At 36.1% G+C, this 27,646-nt stretch overlaps 2 protein-coding genes across 4 annotated transcripts in view; one reads left to right on the top strand and one right to left on the bottom strand.

The window, feature by feature from the left end:
• Window positions 1–10,399, top strand: part of LOC127847317 (DNA topoisomerase 3-beta-1-like) — a 54,067-nt gene extending 43,668 nt beyond the window's left edge. The window contains exons 16-17 of the mRNA XM_052379158.1: window positions 6,591–6,696; window positions 8,939–10,399. Coding sequence (XP_052235118.1) covers window positions 6,591–6,696; window positions 8,939–9,160 — 328 coding nt within the window. The 3' untranslated portion in view covers window positions 9,161–10,399. The remainder of the gene's footprint in view (window positions 1–6,590; window positions 6,697–8,938) is intronic.
• An 11,373-nt stretch (window positions 10,400–21,772) lies between these two features.
• LOC127847283 (uncharacterized) overlaps window positions 21,773–27,646 on the bottom strand; it is a 42,945-nt gene continuing 37,071 nt past the window's right edge. For 2 of the 3 annotated variants that reach the window (XM_052379101.1, XM_052379092.1), the window contains exons 2-5: window positions 25,666–25,800; window positions 24,505–25,013; window positions 22,879–23,024; window positions 21,773–22,352 (exon numbers count right to left, since the gene is read on the bottom strand). In XM_052379101.1, coding sequence (XP_052235061.1) covers window positions 22,173–22,352; window positions 22,879–23,024; window positions 24,505–24,640 — 462 coding nt within the window. In that variant the 5' untranslated portion in view covers window positions 24,641–25,013; window positions 25,666–25,800 and the 3' untranslated portion in view covers window positions 21,773–22,172. The remainder of the gene's footprint in view (window positions 22,353–22,878; window positions 23,025–24,504; window positions 25,014–25,665; window positions 25,801–27,646) is intronic. The other variant, XM_052379112.1, reaches the window with a different exon arrangement.

Here is a 27,646-nt window from a genome sequence, read left to right as displayed (position 1 = left end):
AATCATCTAAACACATAAATTAAAAGCCCATAGACCCAAAAATCAACCTATATTATGTACAATATTTCGAAAAATAAAGTAAAAAAAAATAAAATTACTGTTCCTTATATTTTAAGCCAAAATTTCAACGCTTTATGTTGTCTGGTAACATAGATTTATCAAGATACAAAATGCTCTTTTTTTTTTCCGGAACAATATATGCAACACATGCTCATGTACGAAGTTAGTGTTTGTGGGTGGTATGAATAGATATCTTTGCGGGAAATTGAAATGGAATATGTTGTGCCACAAAAATAAAAACGACTATTCTGTATCCCGTTAGATCTGTGTTACTATATTTCTTTATGGAAGACCGATTTTGTATGGGTTAACTTTATTTTACAAAATATTTTGTGAAATATTACTATACATATTCATGGATGCATAACACAGGTGAGAATGTATCTTATTGTACATCTCTATGGCTGCTAAACACAGGTTAGACTGTTTCTTATAATACCTATCTAAGGCTGCTTAACACAGGTTAGAATGTATCTAATGGTACCTGTCTAAGGCTGCATAACACAGGTTAGAATGTATCTAATGGTACCTGTCTAAGGCTGCTTAACACAGGTTAGAATGTATCTAATGGTACCTGTCTAAGGCTGCTGAAGACAGGTTAGAATGTATCTAATGGTACCTGTCTAAGGCTGCATAACACAGGTTAGAATGTATCTAATGGTACCTGTCTAAGGCTGCTAAAGACAGGTTAGAATGTATCTAATGGTACCTGTCTAAGGCTGCTGAAGACAGGTTAGAATGTATCTAATGGTACCTGTCTAAGGCTGCTGAAGACAGGTTAGAATGTATCTAATGGTACCTGTCTAAGGCTGCTAAAGACAGGTTAGAATGTATCTAATGGTACCTGTCTAAGGCTGCTGAAGACAGGTCAGAATGTATCTAATGGTACCTGTCTAAGGCTGCTGAAGACAGGTTAGAATGTATCTAATGGTACCTGTCTAAGGCTGCTAAAGACAGGTTAGAATGTATCTAATGGTACCTGTCTAAGGCTGCTAAAGACAGGTTAGAATGTATCTAATGGTACCTGTCTAAGGCTGCATAACACAGGTTAGAATGTATCTAATGGTACCTGTCTAAGGCTGCATAACACAGGTTAGAATGTATCTAATGGTACCTGTCTAAGGCTGCTTAACACAGGTTAGAATGTATCTAATGGTACCTGTCTAAGGCTGCTTAACACAGGTTAGAATGTATCTAATGGTACCTGTCTAAGGCTGCTAAAGACAGGTTAGAATGTATCTAATGGTACCTGTCTAAGGCTGCTAAAGACAGGTTAGAATGTATCTAATGGTACCTGTCTAAGGCTGCTAAAGACAGGTTAGAATGTATCTAATGGTACCTGTCTAAGGCTGCTTAACACAGGTTAGAATGTATCTAATGGTACCTGTCTAAGGCTGCTTAACACAGGTTAGAATGTATCGAATGGTACCTGTCTAAGGCTGCTTAACACAGGTTAGAATGTATCTAATGGTACCTGTCTAAGGCTGCTAAAGACAGGTTAGAATGTATCTAATGGTACCTGTCTAAGGCTGCATAACACAGGTTAGAATGTATCTAATGGTACCTGTCTAAGGCTGCTTAACACAGGTTAGAATGTATCTAATGGTACCTGTCTAAGGCTGCTAAAGACAGGTTAGAATGTATCTAATGGTACCTGTCTAAGGCTGCTAAAGACAGGTTAGAATGTATCTAATGGTACCTGTCTAAGGCTGCATAACACATGTTAGAATGTATCTAATGGTATCTGTCTAAGGCTGCTAAAGACAGGTTAGAATGTATCTAATGGTACCTGTCTAAGGCTGCTAAAGACAGGTTAGAATGTATCTAATGGTACCTGTCTAAGGCTGCTAAAGACAGGTTAGAATGTATCTAATGGTACCTGTCTAAGGCTGCTTAACACAGGTTAGAATGTATCTAATGGTACCTGTCTAAGGCTGCTAAAGACAGGTTAGAATGTATCTAATGGTACCTGTCTAAGGCTGCTAAAGACAGGTTAGAATGTATATAATGGTACCTGTCTAAGGCTGCTAAAGACAGGTTAGAATGTATCTAATGGTACCTGTCTAAGGCTGCTAAAGACAGGTTAGAATGTATGTAATGGTACCTGTCTAAGGCTGCTTAACACAGGTTAGAATGTATCTAATGGTACCTGTCTAAGGCTGCTTAAGACAGGTTAGAATGTATCTAATGGTACCTGTCTAAGGCTGCTTAACACAGGTTAGAATGTATCTAATGGTACCTGTATAAGGCTGCTAAAGACAGGTTAGAATGTATCTAATGGTACCTGTCTAATGCTGCTAAAGACAGGTTAGAATGTATCTAATGGTACCTGTCTAAGGCTGCATAACACATGTTAGAATGTATCTAATGGTATCTGTCTAAGGCTGCTAAAGACAGGTTAGAATGTATCTAATGGTACCTGTCTAAGGCTGCTAAAGACAGGTTAGAATGTTTCTAATGGTACCTGTCTAAGGCTGCTAAAGACAGGTTAGAATGTATCTAATGGTACCTGTCTATGGCTGCATAACACATGTTAGAATGTATCTAATGGTATCTGTCTAAGGCTGCTAAAGACAGGTTAGAATGTATCTAATGGTACCTGTCTAAGGCTGCTAAAGACAGGTTAGAATGTATCTAATGGTACCTGTCTAAGGCTGCTAAAGACAGGTTAGAATGTATCTAATGGTACCTGTCTAAGGCTGCTAAAGACAGGTTAGAATGTATCTAATGGTACCTGTCTAAGGCTGCTAAAGACAGGTTAGAATGTATCTAATGGTACCTGTCTAAGGCTGCATAACACATGTTAGAATGTATCTAATGGTATCTGTCTAAGGCTGCTAAAGACAGGTTAGAATGTATCTAATGGTACCTGTCTAAGGCTGCTAAAGACAGGTTAGAATGTATCTAATGGTACCTGTCTAAGGCTGCTAAAGACAGGTTAGAATGTATCTAATGGTACCTGTCTAAGGCTGCTTAACACAGGTTAGAATGTATCTAATGGTACCTGTCTAAGGCTGCTTAACACAGGTTAGAATGTATCTAATGGTACCTGTCTAAGGCTGCTTAACACAGGTTAGAATGTATCTAATTGTACCTGTCCAAGGCTGCTTAACACAGGTTAGAATGTATCTAATGGTACCTGTCTAAGGCTGCTTAACACAGGTTAGAATGTATCTAATGGTACCTGTCTAAGGCTGCTTAACACAGGTTAGAATGTATCTAATGGTACCTGTCTAAGGCTGCTTAAGACAGGTTAGAATGTATCTAATGGTACCTGTCTAAGGCTGCTTAACACAGGTTAGAATGTATCTAATGGTACCTGTATAAGGCTGCTAAAGACAGGTTAGAATGTATCTAATGGTACCTGTCTAATGCTGCTAAAGACAGGTTAGAATGTATCTAATGGTACCTGTCTAAGGCTGCATAACACATGTTAGAATGTATCTAATGGTATCTGTCTAAGGCTGCTAAAGACAGGTTAGAATGTATCTAATGGTACCTGTCTAAGGCTGCTAAAGACAGGTTAGAATGTTTCTAATGGTACCTGTCTAAGGCTGCTAAAGACAGGTTAGAATGTATCTAATGGTACCTGTCTAAGGCTGCATAACACATGTTAGAATGTATCTAATGGTATCTGTCTAAGGCTGCTAAAGACAGGTTAGAATGTATCTAATGGTACCTGTCTAAGGCTGCTAAAGACAGGTTAGAATGTATCTAATGGTACCTGTCTAAGGCTGCTAAAGACAGGTTAGAATGTATCTAATGGTACCTGTCTAAGGCTGCTAAAGACAGGTTAGAATGTATCTAATGGTACCTGTCTAAGGCTGCTTAACACAGGTTAGAATGTATCTAATGGTACTTGTCTAAGGCTGCTAAAGACAGGTTAGAATGTATCTAATGGTACCTGTCTAAGGCTGCTAAAGACAGGTTAGAACGTATCTAATGGTACCTGTCTAAGGCTGCTTAACACAGGTTAGAATGTATCTAATGGTACCTGTATAAGGCTGCTAAAGACAGGTTAGAATGTATCTAATGGTACCTGTCTAAGGCTGCTTAAGACAGGTTAGAATGTATCTAATGGTACCTGTCTAAGGCTGCTAAAGACAGGTTAGAATGTATCTAATGGTACCTGTCTAAGGCTGCTTAACACAGGTTAGAATGTATCTAATGGTACCTGTCTAAGGCTGCTTAACACAGGTTAGTATGTATCTAATGGTACCTGTCTAAGGCTGCTAAAGACAGGTTAGAATGTATCTAATGGTACCTGTCTAAGGCTGCTGAAGACAGGTTAGAATGTATCTAATGGTACCTGTCTAAGGCTGCTAAAGACAGGTTAGAATGTACCTAATGGTACCTGTCTAAGGCTGCTAAAGACAGGTTAGAATGTATCTAATGGTACCTGTCTAAGGCTGCTTAACACAGGTTAGAATGTATCTAATGGTACCTGTCTAAGGCTGCTAAAGACAGGTTAGAATGTATCTAATGGTACCTGTCTAAGGCTGCTTAACACAGGTTAGAATGTATCTAATGGTACCTGTCTAAGGCTGCTAAAGACAGGTTAGAATGTATCTAATGGTACCTGTCTAAGGCTGCATAACACAGGTTAGAATGTATCTAATGGTACCTGTCTAAGGCTGCTTAACACAGGTTAGAATGTATCTAATGGTACCTGTCTAAGGCTGCTTAACACAGGTTAGAATGTATCTAATGGTACCTGTCTAAGGCTGCTAAAGACAGGTTAGAATGTATCTAATGGTACCTGTCTAAGGCTGCTGAAGACAGGTTAGAATGTATCTAATGGTACCTGTCTAAGGCTGCTAAAGACAGGTTAGAATGTACCTAATGGTACCTGTCTAAGGCTGCTAAAGACAGGTTAGAATGTATCTAATGGTACCTGTCTAAGGCTGCTTAACACAGGTTAGAATGTATCTAATGGTACCTGTCTAAGGCTGCTTAAGACAGGTTAGAATGTATCTAATGGTACCTGTCTAAGGCTGCTTAACACAGGTTAGAATGTATCTAATGGTACCTGTCTAAGGCTGCTAAAGACAGGTTAGAATGTATCTAATGGTACCTGTCTAAGGCTGCTAAAGACAGGTTAGAATGTATATAATGGTACCTGTCTAAGGCTGCTAAAGACAGGTTAGAATGTATCTAATGGTACCTGTCTAAGGCTGCTAAAGACAGGTTAGAATGTATGTAATGGTACCTGTCTAAGGCTGCTTAACACAGGTTAGAATGTATCTAATGGTACCTGTCTAAGGCTGCTAAAGACAGGTTAGAATGTATCTAATGGTACCTGTCTAAGGCTGCTTAACAAAGATTACATCCTATACCTGTCTAAGGCAGCTAGACACAGGCTTTACTTTATCCAATTATACATATCTTTTATGGACCTGAAGGTGGGCAAATTAAAACGACTGTCTTTCCTTTTTCAGTTAGTCAAATGTGAAAGTTTTCGATTGATTTTGCAATATCTTATTTATTAACTTGTAACAAAAGGCTGGTTATTATATCTCATAAATTGTTTTTAGCTCATCTGAGCACAACGTGCTCATGGTGAGCTTTTGTGATCGCCTTTTTTCTGTCGTCCGTTGTCCGTCGTGAGTTGTCTGTTGTGCGACGTCAACATTTGCCTTGTTCACTCTCTTGAGGCCACATTTATTGTCCAATCTTCATGAAATTTGGTCAGAAGATTGGTTTCAATGATATCTTGGATGAGTTCGAAAATGGTTACCTTTGCTTGAAAAACATGGCTGCCAAGGGGCGGGGCATTTTTCCTTATATGGCTATATATGGCTATAGTAAAATCTTGTTAACACTCTAGAGGCCACATTTATTGTCTGATCTTCATGAAACTTGGTCAGAAGATTCATCCCAATAATATCTTGGACGAGTTCGAAAATGATGCTGGTTGGTTGAAAAACATGGCCGCCAGGGGGCGGGGCATTTTTCCTTTTAAGGCAATAGTAAAACCTTGTTAACACTCTAAAGGCCACATTTATTTTCCGATCTTCATGAAACGTGCTCAGAAGATTTGTCCCACTGATATCTATGATGAGTTCAAAAATGGTAACCTTTGCTTGAAAAACATGGCTGCCAAGGGGCGGGGCATTTTTCCTTATATGGCTATATATTGCTATAGTAAAATCTTGTTAACACTCTAGAGGCCACATTTAATGTCCAATCTTAATGAAACTTGGTCAGAAGATTCATCCCAATAATATCTAGTATGAGTTCAAAAATGATGCCAGTTGGTTGAACCAGCCAGGGGGCGGGGCATTTTTCCTTATTTGGCTATAGTTAAACCTTGTTAACACTCTAGAGGCCACATTTATTTCCAATCTTGATGAAATATGGTCAGAAGATTTGTCTTAATGATATCTTGGATGAGATCGAAAATGGTAACGTTTGCTTGAATAACATGGCCGCCAAGGGGAGGGGCATTTTTCCTTATATGGCTATATAAGGCTATAGTAAAATCTTGTTAACACTCCAGTTGAAGTATGCTCCCAATGCATTTTCTTCAGGTGCAATGTGGTGATCAACTTTTTTGAGAATGCTCACAAGGTTGGGGTCTCTGAAGACACTTGTGAAGAATGTGGCTCCAATCTGCTTGAGGTTGACTTCAGTAAGGTAGGCTGCACATCGTTGTTTCAAACATTTTTTGCGCTGCTGCAAAGCTTGAGGGGTTGTTACAGTTATGTTCTTTGTGTGTCTGTCTGTTTATCTGTCCATCTATAATATTTTTGTGTCTGCTCCTTATTTCCTATTAGTTTTGATATTACATGCATTTGTTTATAAATTTGGCTATAATTGTAAGATCATTGACAAGATGTGCAAAATGCACAAGTCAGTTTAGGCGACTGAGGCCCAATTATTGGGTCTCGATTTATGTTAATTCCATATCTTCTATGCTTTTTGAAGGAATTTTATGAATGGTTCAAACGTTAAGGCTTTTAATACAATAAACATGAGTCAATCACAACATAATAAGGCAAAGATTAAGTCAAATGATTTGGTTACCTTTTTCCTGTTTTCTCTAAAACAATGTGCAAAGACATGTGGCAGTCACGCCACCTCAAGGTAAAGTTTACAAGATAAGGGCTAAATGTTTATTATTTACAAAAGAAACATATCATTTATTTTATTTTTCACATATCAAATGCATAATATCTTAATGATGCTTTGTATAAACGCAATGTATTCCATCCTTGACATTTGTATTGAACATGTTTTCCACATACAAATCTGCTCTGTTTTCCAGACTAAAACTGAACTGCTGTAGCTTGCGCAACTTTTTAGGACTTTGACTTCATACCTAAATTCTTTTGACATACAACCCTCAACAAACAAAAGGGTTTGAAATGTTTGCTTCTAGTCAATAAGAAACAATAGTAAACAAGTCGATTTCGCAATAAAAATACATGGAATCCCAGCAAGGTTGGTATGTTTGAATCGTAGGCGTGTACGAACCTGATTATCGATACAATAAATACTAGAAATGGCGCGGCAGAGGCCGACGCGTATCCCCACGCCGAATGTTTGACCTAGGTGTGCCCCAGGGTTGGTAATGGGGCCATGCATAGCTGAGATTGACCGTATTGTCATAAGAGAAGTTCATCATCAATTAGAAGTGAATTGGTGTAGAAATGAAGAAGTTATAGTAAAAGGCAATTTTGGGTGGGTGTGACATATGTGGGCAGGGCGCCCCAGGGTTGGTAATTGTGCCATGCATAGTTGAGATTGACCGTATTGTCATAAGAGAAGTTCAGTATCAATTTGAAGTGAATCGGTGTAGAAAAGAAGAAATTATAGTAAAAGGCAATTTTGGGCGGGTGTGGTCTATGTGGGCGGGGCCCAGGGTTGGTAATGGGGCCATGCATAGTTGAGATTGACCGTATTGTCATAAGAGAGGTTCAGTATCAATTTGAAGTGAATCGGTGTAGAAATGAAGAAATTATAGTAAAAGGCAATTTTGGGTGGGTGTGGTCTATGTGGGCGGGGCGCCCCAGGGTTGGTAATGGGGCCATGCATAGTTGAGATTGACTGTATTGTCATAAGAGAAGTTCAATATCAATTTGAAGTGAATCGGTGTAGAAATGAAGAAATTATAGTAAAGGCAATTTTGGGTGGGTGTGGTCTATGTGGGCGGGGCCCCAGGGTTGGTTATGGGGCCATGCATAGTTGAGATTGACCCTAATGTCATAAGAGAAGTTCAGTATCAATTTGAAGTGAATCCGTGTAGAAATGAAAAAATTATAGTAAATGGAATTTTTTGGTGGGTGTGGCCTATGTGGGCGGGTGCCCCAGGGTTGGGATTGGGGCCATGCATAGTTGAGATTGACCCTAATGTCATAACAAAAGTTCAGTATCAATTTGAAGTGAATCTGTGTAGAAATGAAAAAATTATAGTAAATGGAAATTTTTGGTGGGTGTGGCCTATGTGGGCGGGGCGCCCCAGGGTTGGGAATGGGGCCATGCATGGTTGAGATTGACCGTATTGTCATAAGAGAGGTCCAGTATCAATTTGAAGTGAATCGGTGTAGAAATAAAGAAGTAAATGTAAAATAACCTAAAAAAATGAGTGATAATTTCTGACGCGGCCCCACCCCAACCGCTATAACTTTTGACCCAGGGGTCAGATCAAAATTCCAAATAGTGCAGGGTCGCACATATGCTCATAGCTACCATGTGTGTAAGTTTCAAGGTTCTAGTGCTTTTAGTGTAGGAGGAGATAGTGGCCAGGACGGACGGACAGACAGACGGACGGACGGCGGAGATAACCACAATATCCCCACCTTTTTTTCAAAAAGCGTGGGGATAACAAGTAAATGTGATGAAAGTCATTATTTAATCGTTATTTGTTTCTTCACAGGACAAAACCCCATTGGAGGATGGCAATACTCAGCACACAGGCTGTGCATTCTGTGACAAGATACTTAAAAACCTCGTGGAGAAACATCATGCCGTCATGAGAACAAGGTCATCCGGAGGAAACAGGGGGCGGGGTCGAGGGAGAGGGCATGGCAGGGGGAGGGGAAGGGGGCGGGGCAAGCCTAAGGACAAGATGGCTCAACTTGCTGCATACTTTGTGTAGTGGTTGATGTTTGGGGGTATACAGGGAGGCTTGTTGGTGTAGAATAGTCAGGAATTGATCACCGTCATGGTATTGACCAAACAACAATTGTCAATCATTATCTCTTTCAAATGTTGGTTTTATTTTTTAATGCCTGAAATATTTGGGCCAAGACACTTTATTTCAGATGGTATGCCATGCGTATCTATGTTCTAAGAGTTATTATACATATGTATGAGGATATGCACCAGACATCATTTAAATATTAAAAAGAACAAAAGGCCATGAGTTTAAAATAGTGAAAGCAGGATAAATGTCTCTTGTTTACTGAGCTTCCCTTTATTGATATCTATCCGCCTAAATTAGTGCCTTATGGTTTTCACTATAAGCTCCAAACTTTTCATATAAGCTATAGCTGTTAAATATTTGAGCATAAAGTATTATGTGTATGAGTGATATCTCTTTTGCACTGCACTTTAACCCATGAGTTATATCTACCTTTAAAGTTTCTAGTTGATGCTTTTTATGAGGATTCAAGACATGCGTGTGGAAAATGTATGAATTAACATTTACAATGGGCAATGACTGTAAATATATGGATGGAGCAATACGGCCCTTGCTAAGTGCATGTACCCACAATTAGATTTAGATGTATCTAACTAAATTGATGCCTCATTTTTTTCCAATATGTCCCTGACAATAATATGTTATTATAATTAGTATTATTATAATATTATTGAACAAACGTGAAGATATTGAAGCAAGAGTTTTAAATATTAAAACAAACGGAATTACAAATCCATCTTTGTCTATCTGCATACTGTTTATTATGTCCTTACTTTTAAGTAATTATGTATACAAATGAGATGATCTATTTTTACAATTTGTTGTAAGGTATGGTTAAAACAGTAAACATTTTGACTGTTTTACCACTAAATCGCGTGTGACAAGCTCTCTAGTATACCTATACCGTAGCTATTTATTATTTTTATTATATGCTATGAGTATTATATTATTAGCCGATGCGTCGGGAAATAATGACATTTTTTAACTCTGATTATCACAAATGAATGACATTTTGCATGCTAGATGTAAGTAGCCCGCATGTTATGAGACTGATAGTAACTGTTCATCATTATGTGAAATAGCACACTATACTTATAGTATACTTCGCGTTAAAAAAACTGATATGTTTTTTATATTATTTATAATATTATCATTCAATACTCTAACTATACTAAAGAGACACTTCATCAATTTTATGGTGTGACATAGTTTTGATAGAAACTTCGGTACTCTTAATTGATTCAAAACCTTCATTTCACCGCTCATTACATTTTAACCAGATTTTTAACCAGGTTTTTAACCAGGTTTTCCAAAGGAAAAAACTGGTTATTTGATTGGCGAATGTGGGCGGGCTGGCTGGCTGGCAGGCGGGCGGAACAAGCTTGTCCGGGCCATAACTATGTCGTTCATTGTCAGATTTTAAAATCATTTGGCACATTTGTTCACCATCATTGGACGGTGTGTCGCGCGAAATAATTACGTCGATATCTCCAAGGTCAAGGTCACACTTTGAGTTCAAAGGTCAAAAATGGCCATAAATGAGCTTGTCCTGGCCATAACTATGTCATTCATTGTGAGATTTTAAAATCATTTGGCACATTTGTTCACCACCATGGGACGGTGTGTCCCACGAAAGAATCATGTCAATATCTCCAATGTCAAGGACGCCACGACTAAAAATAGATTTTTTTAAAAACAAACTTACAAAGGGGGTTAATTTTGTTTGTTCATTTCAAAAGTTCAGTTTGAGTTTTCTCCCTTTATCAGATTTTTTTTCACAATGAAAACCTGGTTTTGTGACAATTTTGTCCCTTGTTATTTAATATTTATTGTGTTAAAACGCTTTGCATATAGCCTCAAGTTTAGGATCGGCACCAAAAAGTAAGGTCGGTCGGGTAAAAGAAAACTATTTTTAGGTCTGATTCAAAGTTATGCATTTCAGTTATTCGGATTTAAACATGCCTCCTCGAGTATTTTATATCCCTTATACAAAATTTTCGATTTTTTTAAGGCAACGTTTAACAAATCGCTCTCCAGAAATACATCGTCAGAATGGAATGGTTGATATGTAATGTTCTGGAAAATTAGACACAGTTAATAAAATATCCGATTTAAGTTATTAACCAGGTTTTCCGAAGGAAAAAACTGGTTATTACATTGGCGAATGCGGGCGGGCTGGCGGGCTGGCGGGCGGGCGGAACAAGCTTGTCCGGGCCATAACTATGTCGTTCATTGTCAGATTTTAAAATCATTTGGCACATTTGTTCACCATCATTGGACGGTGTGTCACGCAAAATAATTACGTCGATATCTCCAAGGTCAAGGTCACACTTTGAGTTCAAAGGTCAAAAATGGCCATAAATGAGCTTGTCCTGGCCATAACTATGTCATTCATTGTGAGATTTTAAAATCATTTGGCACATTTGTTCACCACCATGGGACGGTGTGTCCCACGAAAGAATCATGTCAATATCTCCAATGTCAAGGTCGCCACGACTAAAAATAGATTTAAAAAAAAAAACTTACAAAGGGGGTTAATTTTGTTTGTTCATTTCAAAAGTTCAGTTTGAGTTTTCTCCCTTTATCAGATTTTTTTTCACAATGAAAACCTGGTTTTGTGACAATTTTGTCCCTTGTTTTTTTTAAATAAATGGCTTTGAAGCAAACACAATTCGATAACATAAGGCATATCTAGTATTGTTTGCATATTCCCCACTCTATTTCCCGAAGTTTTAATTAATGTTATTGGATAATCTTCAACCTTATCGAAATTAAAGTCAATATTAATATGGGCTATTAAAACACTGTAAATATTCCCTATGATCATTGAAAGCTTATACATGGTGCTACCTGAAATGCTAGTTGATATAAACCATCGAACCCTCTAATAGCGGCACTCTCAAGCTAGGCGACAATATAAAGTAATGAACGTTAGACCGTTTGAGAACAGAATAATATCATTGAAACTGAAAGATTCCCACCAGAGAGGGGCCAATTGTTTGGCAACAACTTGCTAGTATTATTGATGTTTTGTTATGTTTTGCAATGTTTTAGCCTGGCATAACACTACGTAAAAGTGTAAAATATGCATTGTATCTACTAGTTAACAGAATATCTATATGATTATAAAATGTCATTCGCTTGATATATATTTGCAATTAAAACGAATTCATAAAATATCCAATTGATTTACTATTCTAGCATCACTATGTAAAATGTCAAGCTAGTTATGATTCCGTGATAGATTCGTCATATAAATAATTAAATTAATTGCACGCTATCATTTGAGCCACAGAATCGGACCCAAACCCTGTATCTGTAATAAAATATTCAGCCTCATACAGGTTTTTGCAAGGACACAATTGACTATTCCGCAGAGGAATACTAAATGCTATCGAGCTCCGACAATGCAATTAATGTCATATTACTGAGATTGCCCCACTAAATTAGTATGTCTTTCGTGAAAATAAACTGCATTTGGTATTGCATGTTACGGATAGTTTTTAGAGCATAAGAGGTTTCAAAAATCGCCCAAAACGACAACACGCTAGTTCTGCTGGGTTCATTTGTCGTTCTTTTCGCGTAAGCGTGTTGGCGACCTTCAATCTCATCAACACGACAGTGCCAATATGGAAGAAATCAGCAACCACATGATGATCACATTGATTACATTAATAATTATCACCTGGGTGTATAGAATTAAGTGCATTATGTCGTGCTGGGTGAGTGATATTTTAACACATTTTAACTAATTGAGTTTGGCAGTCAGTACTCACGCTTAATTGACTTATGGTTGTTTTAATTTAGAATGTATAATATCGAGCCGCATACAAAAGCATATGCTACCACATAATACAAACATGCTTTTGTTTGATTATGTAGTTAGATTTTTTGCCGTTTCAACAGCATTTCAAATATACAGAAAGTTTTAATGCAGCCGCACCAATGGAGAAACTTCTTATAATACAACACTTAATGTATGGTATAGAACAAATTTACAAACAGTAAGACACAAAACAAATGCACAAGACAAGACATTATTGTACAAATAGACGACAATGAATGAAATTTTGGTCACGACTTATAAACGGTCAATGTTAATGTACTGGGGTAAAAACCGGCTTCAAAAAGCTCTAAACCTCACACTTGATACAGGCACTAAATATTTAAGTGAAAAAACATTAACCGCGTAGATTGACAAGTAAAATAACAGGAGAATAATACAATGCATTTTAATTATTCAATTACCTTTATACTAGCGAACAGTTATATGAAGATAAGATAATCTAAACAGTAACTTTCTGATGCATCATGACAGGAAGCCAAAACGACCATCAACCAAAGCCATGTCGCGGCGGTGAGTTGACCATCTCAAACTTTTCCTCGAATATTTGGTTTTCAAGTACTAGAAAGTCTTAGAAAACACTGTATGTTCAATCCCCACAAATGTTATATTGCAGGATCGGGGATCGAACCCGTGATTTTGCAAATAGAGCTACACATTTAACATAACAAAATTTATAGCTTTCTTTGCATGTTACGACACCATGCAATACTATATCAAATAAAACACAAGTTTAATAAATGTTTACGGGAAGTGCAATTAGTATAAATATCTGATTTTGTAATAAAATCTATACGATTATTATGGATAGTTCATATTAAACATTACCTTTTAAAATGTACCATTACATATGAAAATACATCAATGTCAGGTAACATGTATTTAAATGTATTGAAAATGATGTATATTGTTTATACCTACGGAGCCATTTCACGATGGTATTTCAACACCACTCACAATTGATATTGTTCAAATGACAGTGTTAACTCTATACGAGTTTTGACAAATATACACACAAGCAAGCACAACACAAAGTTGTAAAACAGAATTACACTATAATCTTCCTATACAGTTCTTTCCTTCAAGAAACAAATAAAGCAGTGAATTAATTGCTGAATTTGCATAGCCCAGCCAAACGCTTATGGTGGCCACAATGTCCGGAACAATCTGACCTCTGACGGCATTTATGAAGAGAGAGAACTTTTATTTCGACAAATACATATACATATTTACACAGTTGAAATAGGCCTTTATGGTCCTTGATCAACATAATATTATATCATTCATATATTCATAATACATGGTGCTGCAAAAAAAAATGTTATGGTTGAATAAACGATAATGTTCTGATACAGATACTAAATATCGCATCCACTCGAGATTCAAAATCAATTTTCTTAAGAGACATACAGTATTTACACAGCATTTATTAATTTGATATTTCAATATTCTATTTGAAAAACATGGTCTATAAAAAGTGTTAATAAAAATAACAGTTTCAAAAATCAATAATTATTTATTTATTTTTTTAACAAACTGTATGTTCTTCACATATAATAATGTAATATTCACAGAACATGATGTAATATTCATATCATATTACGAAAACATAAGTACAATAATTCTAATGTGACGAGACTTGAATATTCATATCATATTACGAAAACATAAGTACAATAATTCTAATGTGACGAGACTTGAATATTCATATCATATTACGAAAACAAGTACAATAATTCTAATGTGACGAGACTTGAATAGACATATATTAATGTAATATTCACATAACATGATGTAATATTCATATTATATTACGAAAAGTACAGTAATTCTAAGGTGATGAGACTTGAATAAACTATTTCATCAATGACCCCGTTATCATCTAAATATGGTGATTATTAGAAAAACGAGTGCAGAAAGGAAAGCTAACTCTTCCAATCATTCTCACAAGGAACAGAAGAGTTTTCTTCCTTTACCAAATGATAAATTCAGTATACCTAAAACTGCTAGTCTTAGTTGATATGGTTTAAGATTCGAGATTCAAAATAAAATATTGAAAATCTTAATCACCGATTGTATCCTTTTGTTGCAATATACAATGTACAATATACTTTACTGAAATAATTGATCTTGTTTCATCACTACATCCAATAATGGATCTGTCTTTTACATGCATATGATCCTACCCCACTAATATTATACAACATGTATACATCACCATGGGTAAAAAACGATTCTTATTTTATAAATCCCTGTGTGCATAGTTTAAAATTTATATGTAGTCATGTAATACACGTATGACGCTGAATAATTTGGCTTTATAATGTCTGATAAGTATTTCTGCATATATTTGCAATGCAGAGACCCCAGTTACACCCACAACGATTGCAATTTTGATATACGGGCAAGTGAATCAGGACACTGATGGTGAATTATAGTTTATATTATACAGTAACCGATATAAATATTACTGCATTGTATTATGTGCTTTTCTCAGTTCGAAGGCTTTGCTTACATATACAGCTAGGTTTCGTAATATTTCACACTTATCATTTGTAATCAGCTCGACAGTTTTAAACATATTTGGCCTATGACAGTAATAATGCTTCAGATATTTTCCTCGTACACTATCATATAAAGTCAACCACTGTAAACGGCATCCAACAGCAAAGAAAACATCCATTAAGAACCGCAATTGTGACGGTTATGCGGACATGGCGGATCTTACTAAACCATTCTCCGGGCCCTCTCAAGGTGTTCTGCTCGGTTCTTGACTTGCAAATATACTGCATCACTTTAATGTTAAGGAACGCCACTAATATATATATATATCGGGAATACCAACAGGATCATCGACACGCTTGAAACAAAATATATTCCGACAATAATATCACACTTTGGTTGGATCTGCTGGCACTCCAGTTTCCATATCTCCGCTCCAATCAACTGATAACCTGGCATGATGTTGCCAAAAGAAAACGTGAGTACGGTCACCCATCCGGCTACATACGCAATTGTCAAACGCTTCTTAGTGCAGGTAAAAGCATAGTCGAAAGGGTTAAATATGGCGACGTGACGTTCCCACGTAAGCAACGTTAAATGGAAAATCGATATGGCCGAAAGGGTAACGTCCAAACTGTTTAAAACGTCACAAAATCGTAATCCAAAACTTGTAGCCACGTCATAATATAGAATCGCAATTTTAACGGACATGATGACCATTCCGACACACGTGTCAACGCACGCCAAAGATGACAATAAATATCTAGTGTTTTTCTTGTGGCGTTTTTGCCCATTAATTTTAACAAATACCGACACGTTACACGCAATAGTTAAAACAATTAACAGCACTAAACAAGCCAGAATAGCAGCATGACCTGGTCTGCCGGTATCCAAAACAGTTCCAACATTCGTACATCACCCACGGAAACCCGATATGATGTGAGAAGTTGGATGTGCTTTGAGAAGTTGCCGATAGATTACGATGAATTTCGGTAGGGTAAGTAAATCCAGTTCTATAATTGTTTAAAGGCATATTTGAATTAAAATATATTTTGGTGTATGCAAAGGAGGTATTACCATTTATTTTAGAAAAATCCTGGTTATTGATATTCAGGTTTTATTGAAATATGGCTATTTAAAGTCGACGATGCAGGGATTTGTCCCATATTTAGCACTTTATTTACAAATTTCTTTAAAGGTATGCCAGTGAAAAACGTTTTGCACCGACAATTATATTAACAAATGTCCCCGAGTAACATATCCGCCAGGGTTTCTTAAAAAAAATCGTATTGGTGGAAAATTCGACTTTACATTCAACATGTTGATGAAAAAATGATATGACATGGTGCTGTACAATGAAGTCGAGATATGACAAGAGTGCAGTTCATTTATAAACTTAAAAGCTCACTATTACAGCTGATTTATGATTTTTGCCCACTCTGATGCATTGTATATCATTTTCATTGAATTTTGAGGTTTTATGATTATATCCGTTTTGAAGCTAAGTTAATTTCCAGCTTATTTGTATCTTTTTTTATTGTTTGAAAATCATTGTAAATGTAAAGCAATTGATTCATACAGTAAAACTTTCAAATAAAACATACTCTTTTCCATCAGACGAATACTTATATAGAGAGGGATTTTTTATCAGGAAAATAACACTAGTAAACGCATATATTGTTATAAATGTCAAAATGTTCAAGCACTGTAATGGTGTTTGTTCAGGTTTTCAAAAACAACAACAACAACAATTTTATTCTGTTCCTGTAAATGTGCTATTATATCAAATACTGGATATTCATTATACTTTCCCGGCAATTTCATCCTTTTGTTTGGTACTTTATGTCCTTACATCGACATTACCTACTTAATTTTAATCTCACTAAAATATGGTCATGTATTTTACTTAATACACATATAAGTGTAACATTCGTGCCTTATATGATCATGTAAAATAAATATATGCGTAGCTTTGTCATACAAATGTGCGCTACATTATGTTTAATGGTATGACTGTCCCTTAGCGGGACCTTTTTACGTTTTGGTAAATTGACAACATTGAAAATATTGTTTCGGATTCGCAAATTGTCGTTGTAGTTTTGATATTTTTGAGAAAACAGTAATACTGAATATTTACCATGCCCTCAAATATCCATTATACGCATCTTTTGACGATTTAAAAACCTGAAAATTATAAAGCGTTGCAACGCGAAACTATTGAATGAGTTGGAGAATTCTGTTGTTGTCGTTATTTTTGTGACACTACGAGGATTGCTTATATAAAGTTTTAAATACATCATGCACTGTATGAACACCTATGAACACCGATGACCGAGTGGTCTAAGCGTTAGACTTTTACTTCAGGGGTCAGTGGTTCGAGCCCAGTTGAGGGTTACGATTTTTCTTTTTTTAATGTTATTCTTATTTTTACTTGAGATTTTTAGATCCAATGTTTACATTTATCAATACAAAGCATTTAATGGCAAACTTCAATACATGCCAAAATCTGTGAAAAGGTCCCTTTAACATTGCCCAATGACTCTGGCAAATGAGTGTGGTTTTGAATGGAGCGAAACTCAGTTTAGTTTTTGTCACTGAATGTATATTTTAATTCAAAATCGCTTATATTTGTTCGAAGAATGAGTGTAATGGTTTGATTAATGTGTGTAATGTAATGACGAATGTGTTTGATCATTCGTATTAAAAAAATTTTTCCTCCAAATTACATAATACAGCATTTATTTTTCCGTAAAATGCTTGTTTGATTGATTGATGTTTATTTTTTGGGGAAGTGATCGGGTCTGGACATACGATTTTTCTCTAGAATAACAGTTATCCGGATTTTTCTCCTAACCGCTTGCAGATATTTGCCTGATTTTTTGGTGCGTGAGTCTACCTAAACGTCTAACATAGATTATTTGAGTTTCGTTGCGGTCCATTTATTTTTCCGTAGTTAAGGGCCTTGGACTAGGGAAAAGTCTTTTAAGTAACACTTTTCCAAATTTGTTTGCCGGATTGAACATTCTGTTATTGAAGTAGTAAGGGCCTGAAATGCCTTGCAAGAAGAATGCATCTGGTGTTACAAAGTGATGTTTTTTATGATGAAATAATTTGCAAATACAAGTTGTTTAGATTCATTTATTGGTCATGTAATACTCTTGTATTTAACATAATTTGTGTACATTTATATATAAATACATTCAAGAGATACTTTACAACAATACATGCATCTGTATTTGGACTTGATTGAAACAATTATAATAGCACGGGAAAATGACGATGTTAGGTTGTATCAAAGTAAAAGCTATCGCGTTACGCATGTACCATGCAAGCTTTCAAAATTTGAAGAGTAGTTAAAATGTTATGTCGGTTATACTTGTTTCCGTTATATTATCGATGAAAAGCGTTGCATTTCCGAATTCGATTGAGGACTGTCTATAAACACTCCCGCTGAACTACGTTACAATGAGAGGTGCGTCTGTACGACAACGCGATACGGCGTCATAACTACAACGGTTACAGCGTCTTGGCAGTTATAGACATACACACGCGTTTACACAGGTAAATTCTTTGTTTAAACATACATTTAAAACGGGTTATGGCATTAATTTTCATTTATTAATGTTTTTTTTACTCTCTACCCTAGCTATTGAGACATTTCCAGCGGGAAATCATGATAAAAGAAAGAAGTTCAAGCTCAAAACATAGAAAAACCAATTAATTCATTGTTTCTGGCTTGCAGTTTATGTCACGATGGTTACCGGTATTTTCAATGATTTGTATCAAGTTCACTCTTTTACAAACATGTGATGCCCATGTGTATACTATTATTGGTGATTTATGTCCGATTTTGCAAAGTAGCTGTAGCATGTCAACTCCGTGTACATGTTACGGTATCTTCTCTTACGACTAAGACATGTTACGGTGTCTTCTTTACAGCGTTACAGCGCCTGCAGGAAGTCAAATATACAACCATGGAGATTTCGTTCCACGATAGTAGCATTTTGGGCGTGAGTATGGAAGTCGTCATTGATTGCAACAATAACAAAGTGCCTGAGGGAAACCCTGGACCATGTACATCGACGCCTATTGCCACACAACATAAGGTATATCTGTTCTCATGCCCCAATTGTTCGTATAATACAAACTCTAGGGGCAATCTTTAAGATCGGGAGGAAGAAATTTGTGGAAATACATGGGAGACTTCACCAAGCCTGGGACAATTATGAAGAGGAAAAACTGTCGACAACAGACCTACTGAGGAGTGAGGACCATCAGTCACATCAACGCCCTGGGACCATCAACTGCGGTGCACCATATGTTTGACGACGACGAATGCACTCTTAAATGATATTGAACTGAAGTCTGTGTGACAGTGAATAATGTGATACGTTTCTTCATGCACGTGTACGTTTAAAATCTGCTTGTATTGTGCTAAATGTTTGTATTACAAATTATGTAAATGTTCATAATTTGCAAATATTGTATTAAATTTAAAATATTGTTATGTGACTGACTGATATTATTGAAATGTTTCTTCACTGTTATATATTGCATGTTGTAGTTTATGTTAATGTATGTATGTATGAATAAAAATTAAATAAAAGGATAAAAACTATCATGAGTTTATTTTCTTTCATGCTTAATTTGTAAAAAGTGCCTTCCTTGAATTGAGTAAATTGAGTAAGTCATTAACATAATTACTCATTTACCAATTACCTCAATTACTGTAAATAATGTTAATAATTAATTGTTTTTTAAATAAATGCACCAAATCTTTGAAAATTTTAGTATTGATTTATTTAAATCGTAAAATTACGTTCAATAAAGTTACATGTTTAATTCAATCTACATTTTTTGGTTTGGTACCTAAAATTATTCTTTTCAAAAAGTTCAGTGGTAGCTCATTCATGCCCCTAAATTCTTTACTGAAGGCATTGCATTAATTAATCAATTAAAAATTAATCACTGGTTTGCAAATATATGCCCCTGATGTAATCCAATAATAGGTGTCATTAACACCTCATTGCAGGTATACCTCTATAAAGATCCATTTTACCGAAACCTCCACAACATTATTAAATAAATACAATTCACTGAACTTGTTATTTACCGAAACCTCTAGTACCCGTCGATACTATACCGTAACCTTAAACATGTTGTAGTAAATGCACTGTAACACTCTCTGTAAGACGCCGTAACATTTTAATTCATCAAAATTTATCTCGTTTCACTTGCATGCAGTTCATTTTGAGACAGATCTTGATAAGATTGATTCAATATTCTTTCTTGCTTACGTTGTTTGCATTTTATTCAGTTTAATGTCAGAGTTTGAATTATATTCCAATGATTTTATGAGTTGTCTATACAGGTCTGTAAAACTTCCATTTTATCGATAATATAGGACTAAATAACATGGCAAGCTATGAAAGAGGAACACAATATCCGTATTTAAATAAACATTGGCTTACACATACAAAAACTATTTAAAATTACCGTTATTTAACTTTTATTTTAACAACGTCTCGTATCGTCAACAAACTGTGGAAAGACGCCGTAACCGTTGTAGTTATGGCGCCGTATCGCGTTGTCGTGCAGACGCACCTCTCATTGTAACGTAGTTCAGCGGGAGTGATAAACGACCATACTGCGTTAGCCTTTTCTTAATCATGAGTATTATGGTGCTGTAATATAATATAATATAATATAATGCATACATTATTTTTTGACGTTTTTTTTTCTTAAAGTGATCATGTCCCTTGAAGAATACATTTCTTTGAAAAAATCTGGGACTGGTTAATATTTATTCAACTATGTGTCGTACAATACAATCTGATTTTACAAATAAACAATTACATAAACACAAGTACGATACAAAACTGATACACCCAGTCAAATACTATAACAATTTCCGCCTAGTCTGAATTTTGTTTTGAAGAGTCCTTATTTTAAACGAAAAAAAATCAAGAAAAGCTGAAAATATCGTCAATGATTGCCTGTCCGGACTGCACAAAATAATCTTAGACGAGAACATTTAAACAATTTTGAGGATGCATGTAACATTACAGAGCTATTACTTGACGAGCTATGATTTTCTCGGTTTTGCTAATATATATATATATATATATATATATATATATATATATATATATATATAAGATTCATGCAATAAATTACACGAAATTAATTTTAAAGATTTAAGAAGGATCACGTTCACAAAAAGTAACGTTTATATTGTTAGCGGAAGATAAAATGTTTGTGTTTGCGGCCTTAACTCTTTCAGTGCTGAAACCGAATTTTGAAAGCCTTTGCAAACAGTTTGGATCCAGATGATCAGGATCCAAACTGTTTTTATTGTGATAGTATTTTTTGACAAAAATTCGAAGAAAATGCTAATTTTAGAAATTCAACAGACGACATTTCAGCAGACGACAAATTTCCCAGCATGCAAAAGGTCAATACATTAGAGCACGCGATACCACATAGAACGTAGCTATAATTGACAAAGAGGCTGCGCATTGAAGCGCGTCGCTCGAGGGACCGCGTTTGTTGGTTTCAGTTTCAGTTTTGATAGCGTCCACAGTTTTAGGGTGACTTTCAGTTTTAGTTTCAGCTGTTTTTTCAAGTTTCAAGTGTGGTAGATTCAGTAGGTATGCTAGTTTCAGTTTCCGCGTCCACAGCTTCAGTTTCAGTTTCATTTGAAGTTACAAGTTTGTCAAGGTCCAAAGTGACGTCAACGCGTGTGACGACGCCTGTCGACACGATGAACTTTTTGGTCTCCTTGTGGATCTTGTAACTGACCTGCAATGATAAACAAAGCACATGTTTATTTGCATATTAATCCGAACACAGCATGTCATAAGACAGGAAAACTATTTGTTATCACAGAAAAGGTAATAACGCACACCTGCTTGGTTTTAACCTTTAAAACTTAGCTCGATTACATCGAAAGCCCACAGCTTATTGAATCGCTTTTTTGTCGGTTCCATGGTAGGCACAACTACTTAGCGTCTTTAAAAGAGATCTGAAGATATCTCACACAGTTTTAATCCAACATGTGACATTCTGGTCATTAGGCGGACACCATATCCATTCAGCAACGGTGAAACGTTACACCAGAATAAAAACGTGTTGGCTTAAGCTATCTTGGCTATATCTCATCTGAACAACAAATGTACTGAAGTAAGTCTATAGTCATCAAACAATTAAAAACAACACATTCATGATGTATGGGTTCATGTGCATGTGATAAAACCGTTTTATTACGATAAATAAAACACGTTACCGAATATATATGATATTTGAAACATGCAAACTAAAGACTCACATTCAAAGTATATGTGCCTGGCATGAGGAGTCGGAAGTACTGGCCGCCATGTTTAAACCTGAATGTCGGGAATGCTCGTCCTTCAAGGTTCAACACAGCGCCATCCAACGAGATGTTGTTTTGGTCCCGAATGTATCCCTTTACACCTAGAAATGAAATCTCGACATCAAAAACACGAGGATTTATAGTTATGTAAAATACAACGTAAAAGTTGTTTCTAGCCCATTAACCTTTTTAACTCGGAATACAAGTTAAAATGGAAAATGCAAACAGTAAATCAGTGCAGTATGTCAGCAGTAGCTTAAGCAGAGGGGGTTATTCTATGACAAACAAGATGGTGGCGTCAATGCCAATATAGTTGTTTTTCGCCGTTGTACAATCTTTATTTCTTGTATTAAGTATAACTATGCCGCTCACTTTTCAGCAATATTGACAAGAAAATTATTAACAGTCATATTGTATTAATATTCGCTCTTTATTTCGATTTTACTCGCTGAGAAATTTCTTAGCGGGTCACACAATTACAGATCCTCTGTAGAAAAATTCGCAGCGAGTATGATATGGTTGAAAAATGCATTTAAACAATTAACACAAGTTATAAAGGGTATTAAGCTGAGCAAAATACCTCGGATAATAATCTTGGCATGAGCGTCGCCATCTTGTTTGTCACGTGATCACCCCCTCGGGAAAAAAAGCCTTTCAAACTTTAATCTATTAAGAAAGGTGCTTAATTGTAATTTGATTTATAAAGGGACTTCAAACTGATTACAATTCTTATCTAAGTAGTTTTCGGTGAAAGTGGTCTCTATGTCTTACCCATGTGAGCCAACAATAGATAGTTGACCAACGCGTCTTTGTTCTTCACCCAGTTATCGGATAGAGATGAAGCACTCGGAAAATGGCAGCAGGACAATTCTATTGTGATTTCACATATGCCTTCAGCAAGGTAGTTGTAATACTCGCAACTTACAATTAAAGTTAACTGCATGCTTGGATACAAATGTATAGGAGTTTACACTGCATTTCACGGTATTGAAGTCATGTACGCATCGTTCTGGCAAAACTGTGCTTAACGCTTGTTCTTAAAGTGTCCTCCCAGATAAGCCTGTGCAGTCCACAATGGTTCACCGACTTTCCGCATAAACTTGATTTCCATAAAATCGGATTAAAATGGTATTTTGGTAGTGTGAAAAATACGCGTTAAAATGGCTGCTACATGATTTTATATACAATAGGTCAAAGAAGATTCATGCTTGAAAGAACCTACCACAGGCAGTCCAATATCGTACATAATTATTAGAGAACACTGTGCCAAAGTTATGTTCAGATGTTTATTTTACTACACTGAACGTCTACTTTAAGGGATGGTGGCTACGGGTAAATTTGACTATTGCACTTTTATTATTTTCTGTTCCAATCCCGTTTGATATGCGCATGTTGATCTAGAAATTGAACGGCGTCTTTCCTCCAAAGAAACCAGCCCACAAATTGGACGATGGTAAGTAAATGCGTTCTCAATATATCGCGCGGAAACGAAATGGTTTACGGACTGACATTCAAACCGAGCGAAAGACAGACCGGCTCAAAGAAGTAGTTGTATGCTTGCTATGTTACTTATATAGTTACCTAACACAGGATTCCACTCGGCTCCGTTTGTAATGCCATTCTTAAAGTACCCGCCGCATTCGTTGCCATTAGTTTTTTTAGACATAGTGTAGTGTGACCTTGCATAGGTCAGAGCTTTATACTGGAGTGTCGTCATCCACCGTCTTCGAGGGTCCGGAAAAACCTTGTTTTGGGTCTTAAAATAAATTTAACGTAAGGCATTTAAATCAAGTAATTGCAACTAATTCAATGCATTAATAAACAAATCTAATCCAATGAATGTCTCATTCTCTGTTATTGCGTTGTGTTTATAAGTCATCAAGGTTTAATAAGACATACGACCTGAGAAATAAAAGTCGCAGGGGTAGTTTGCAACCAAAGCACCACCGTGCAAGTTGGCAGAGATTACAAAATTGTAGTCGTCCAGCCAGTCTATCACGTGCTGCGTTTCGGGTTGGACGGGTTTGAATGCCCCGCCGTGAACTAAATCGGGGAAGTTTCTTTTCAAGTTCTCCTCGTTGGCGTTGTATCTGAATAAGAACGGACATGGTAAACATATGATCGGAATTTCGGAAAAAAATATACAAAAAACTAACTGATAATATCCGTCCCAATAACGTTTTATACAACACTTTTACGTACCCGCAAGCGTTTTCTTTTATCTGACTTCGCAAGCGTTTTCTTTTATCTGACTAAGTGAATTCGTTGCTTATATGAAAAAGCTGCGAACTCAGTCGCATGTATCGTAGTAATAAAGGATCTGACAAAATTTAGGATCTGACAAAATTTGATAAAAATTATGATATGTGACTTCACGCGGTAATTTTGGCAAACACAAACGATCACGTTGAGCGAATGTGCGCTTTTATGAGATTGAAGCCAATGGCGCTGCATTAAATATATTAACCTTGCTCCGGCAAAATCGAGCTTAATGCATGTGCGTAAAGGGTCGTCCAGGATTACCCTGTTAAGTCCGCACAGGCTAAAACGGAACGACATTTTTCGCTGTTATAGTATTTTTCGTTGAAAAGAAGTCACTTCTAAGCAAAAATCCAGTTAATCCAGAAAATGTATGTCGTCCCCGATTAGCCTGTGCGGACAGCATGCATAAGCCCTTTTTGCATTAACGAGGCTCATATATATAAACTAATTACTATTCCCCCTGTTTAATAATACACCTACCGGTCTAAGGTACCCGTGCATCGACCCTCCACTGATATGTTGTAACCATCGAGGTTCATTGACGGCATGATGTGCACAGTGGTGTGACGTCACGTACAGGTCAATCAAGTGCAGCAACACCTCCCGACTTACGGCCTGAGCAATATAACGGCAGATATACTACATTTTATACTTATTTTTAACTTTTACGCGGCACAAAACATAACTTAACAATTTAAACTTTATTGATTAATTCTTTGTTTAAATCCCATTTCCAAAATCTTGTCAATGTCATACACGACCGTAAACCACGGGCGCCACGACTTTTTTGCGATGCATTAATAAATGAGCAAATGGTTCTTCCGAGGTGGCGCTAAGGACCAGATGTTGTAAAATGTCACGGATAATTCTTCAAGGTGATTTGTGTTGTTTTTTTTTCAACATATTTCGCATTATTTTAAAAATCGGACAATGTAGTGCGATTCAACGAAGATTATTTCATCCACAAATGTTCAGAAACATACAATCCCAACCAATTTGAAACGTGGGAGCCTTTATAAGTTGCGGCGTGGTGGAGTTTTATACAGCAAATCGATGTATTTTTGCCTGTGTGACGAGCGAATTTCCACCCGATTAATTCGGGAACATCAACGATTGCGTTCAATATATAGTAGTTGCTGCATTTACACACACATTGGGTGTTGAAGATCTTATAATTAATTTTGTATTTTCCAAAAGAGATGGAGCCAATGCCAATGATGTAGCGCTAATGACAGGAGGCGGTGCCAATGCACGATATGTGAATCATCAAATGACTTACATTTGATCGATAATGTTCCATTTCCATATTTCATTTCATTTTTCAACGTAAATATAATAATTGAAATCCATACAGAACATATACACATTCTATAAAAAAGATGTATATATATACATATATAAGTAACCGACTATATTAAGAAGTCAATAATCAGAGAAAAACTTATTGTACGATATAAACCCAAAATATGTAATAGTCAATAAATCCAACAGCTGAATTCTCAACATATTTTTTAACAACAAATGTGTTTATACAGCAACATAGTTCACGAAATAATTAACAAGACGTTAGTTCTGCTTGAAACGATTAGTTTTGTACCCTATTACAATGTCTTAATTCACAAAAAGGCAAAGGTCAACGAACCTTAAATAGGCTAAAATATGTCGTTTGTTCTCTCTAACATCTGCAAATAAATAGAATAGCTCAGGCTTTAATCGTTAATCTTTTTTTAATTATACATTATACTCAAGTTTGTTTACAGTTGTATAGTATATTCAATGACAGAAATCTATAAAATTTCTTTGAAACAAATGTTTCTTCATAATTATGTAGACTTTACTGTTTTGATTATATTTCAATTTGATCGAATTAAGAAAAAAATCGAACACTAAATTTGGAATATGACACGAAAAGTGTATGGTCGGCACCGAAAATTAAAATAGTTGAGCATGTGCATTTGCGCAAACTCCTGTAATTATCGCCACCTCATTGGTATTAGCTCCATCTCTATTGGAAAAATAACAAATTATCTATAAGATCGTCAAGAAGCCATGTTATTGTGCACGGAACAACTTATACATGTTCAACGGATTTGTTTGATGTTGTTAGCGATTTCATTGGGTCGAATTTTGCTCCTCACACAGGCAAAATACATCGATTTTCTGTTATAAACGTCTCCATTCCACAACTTATTAAGGTCATCAGGTTTCCAAATGGGTTGTTATTATATGTTTCTGTACATGTGTGGATGAATTAATCCTCACTGAATCGCACTTAATTGCCGGAATTTTAAAATAATGCGAAATATGTTGATTAAAAAAACCCAAAAACCTTCTCACTTTGAAGAATTATAATTGACTTTCAAAAAAATCCTGTCATTAGCGCCACATTGGAAGCACAGGTGGGTAGCGTGTGGCTATGATATTAATTAGTTAAAACATCATTTTGAATGATAAATAATCA

This window comes from Dreissena polymorpha, chromosome 1, assembly GCF_020536995.1.
Source record: "Dreissena polymorpha isolate Duluth1 chromosome 1, UMN_Dpol_1.0, whole genome shotgun sequence".
NCBI lineage: Eukaryota > Metazoa > Mollusca > Bivalvia > Myida > Dreissenidae > Dreissena > Dreissena polymorpha.
This window is presented reverse-complemented; position numbering and strand designations above follow the sequence as displayed.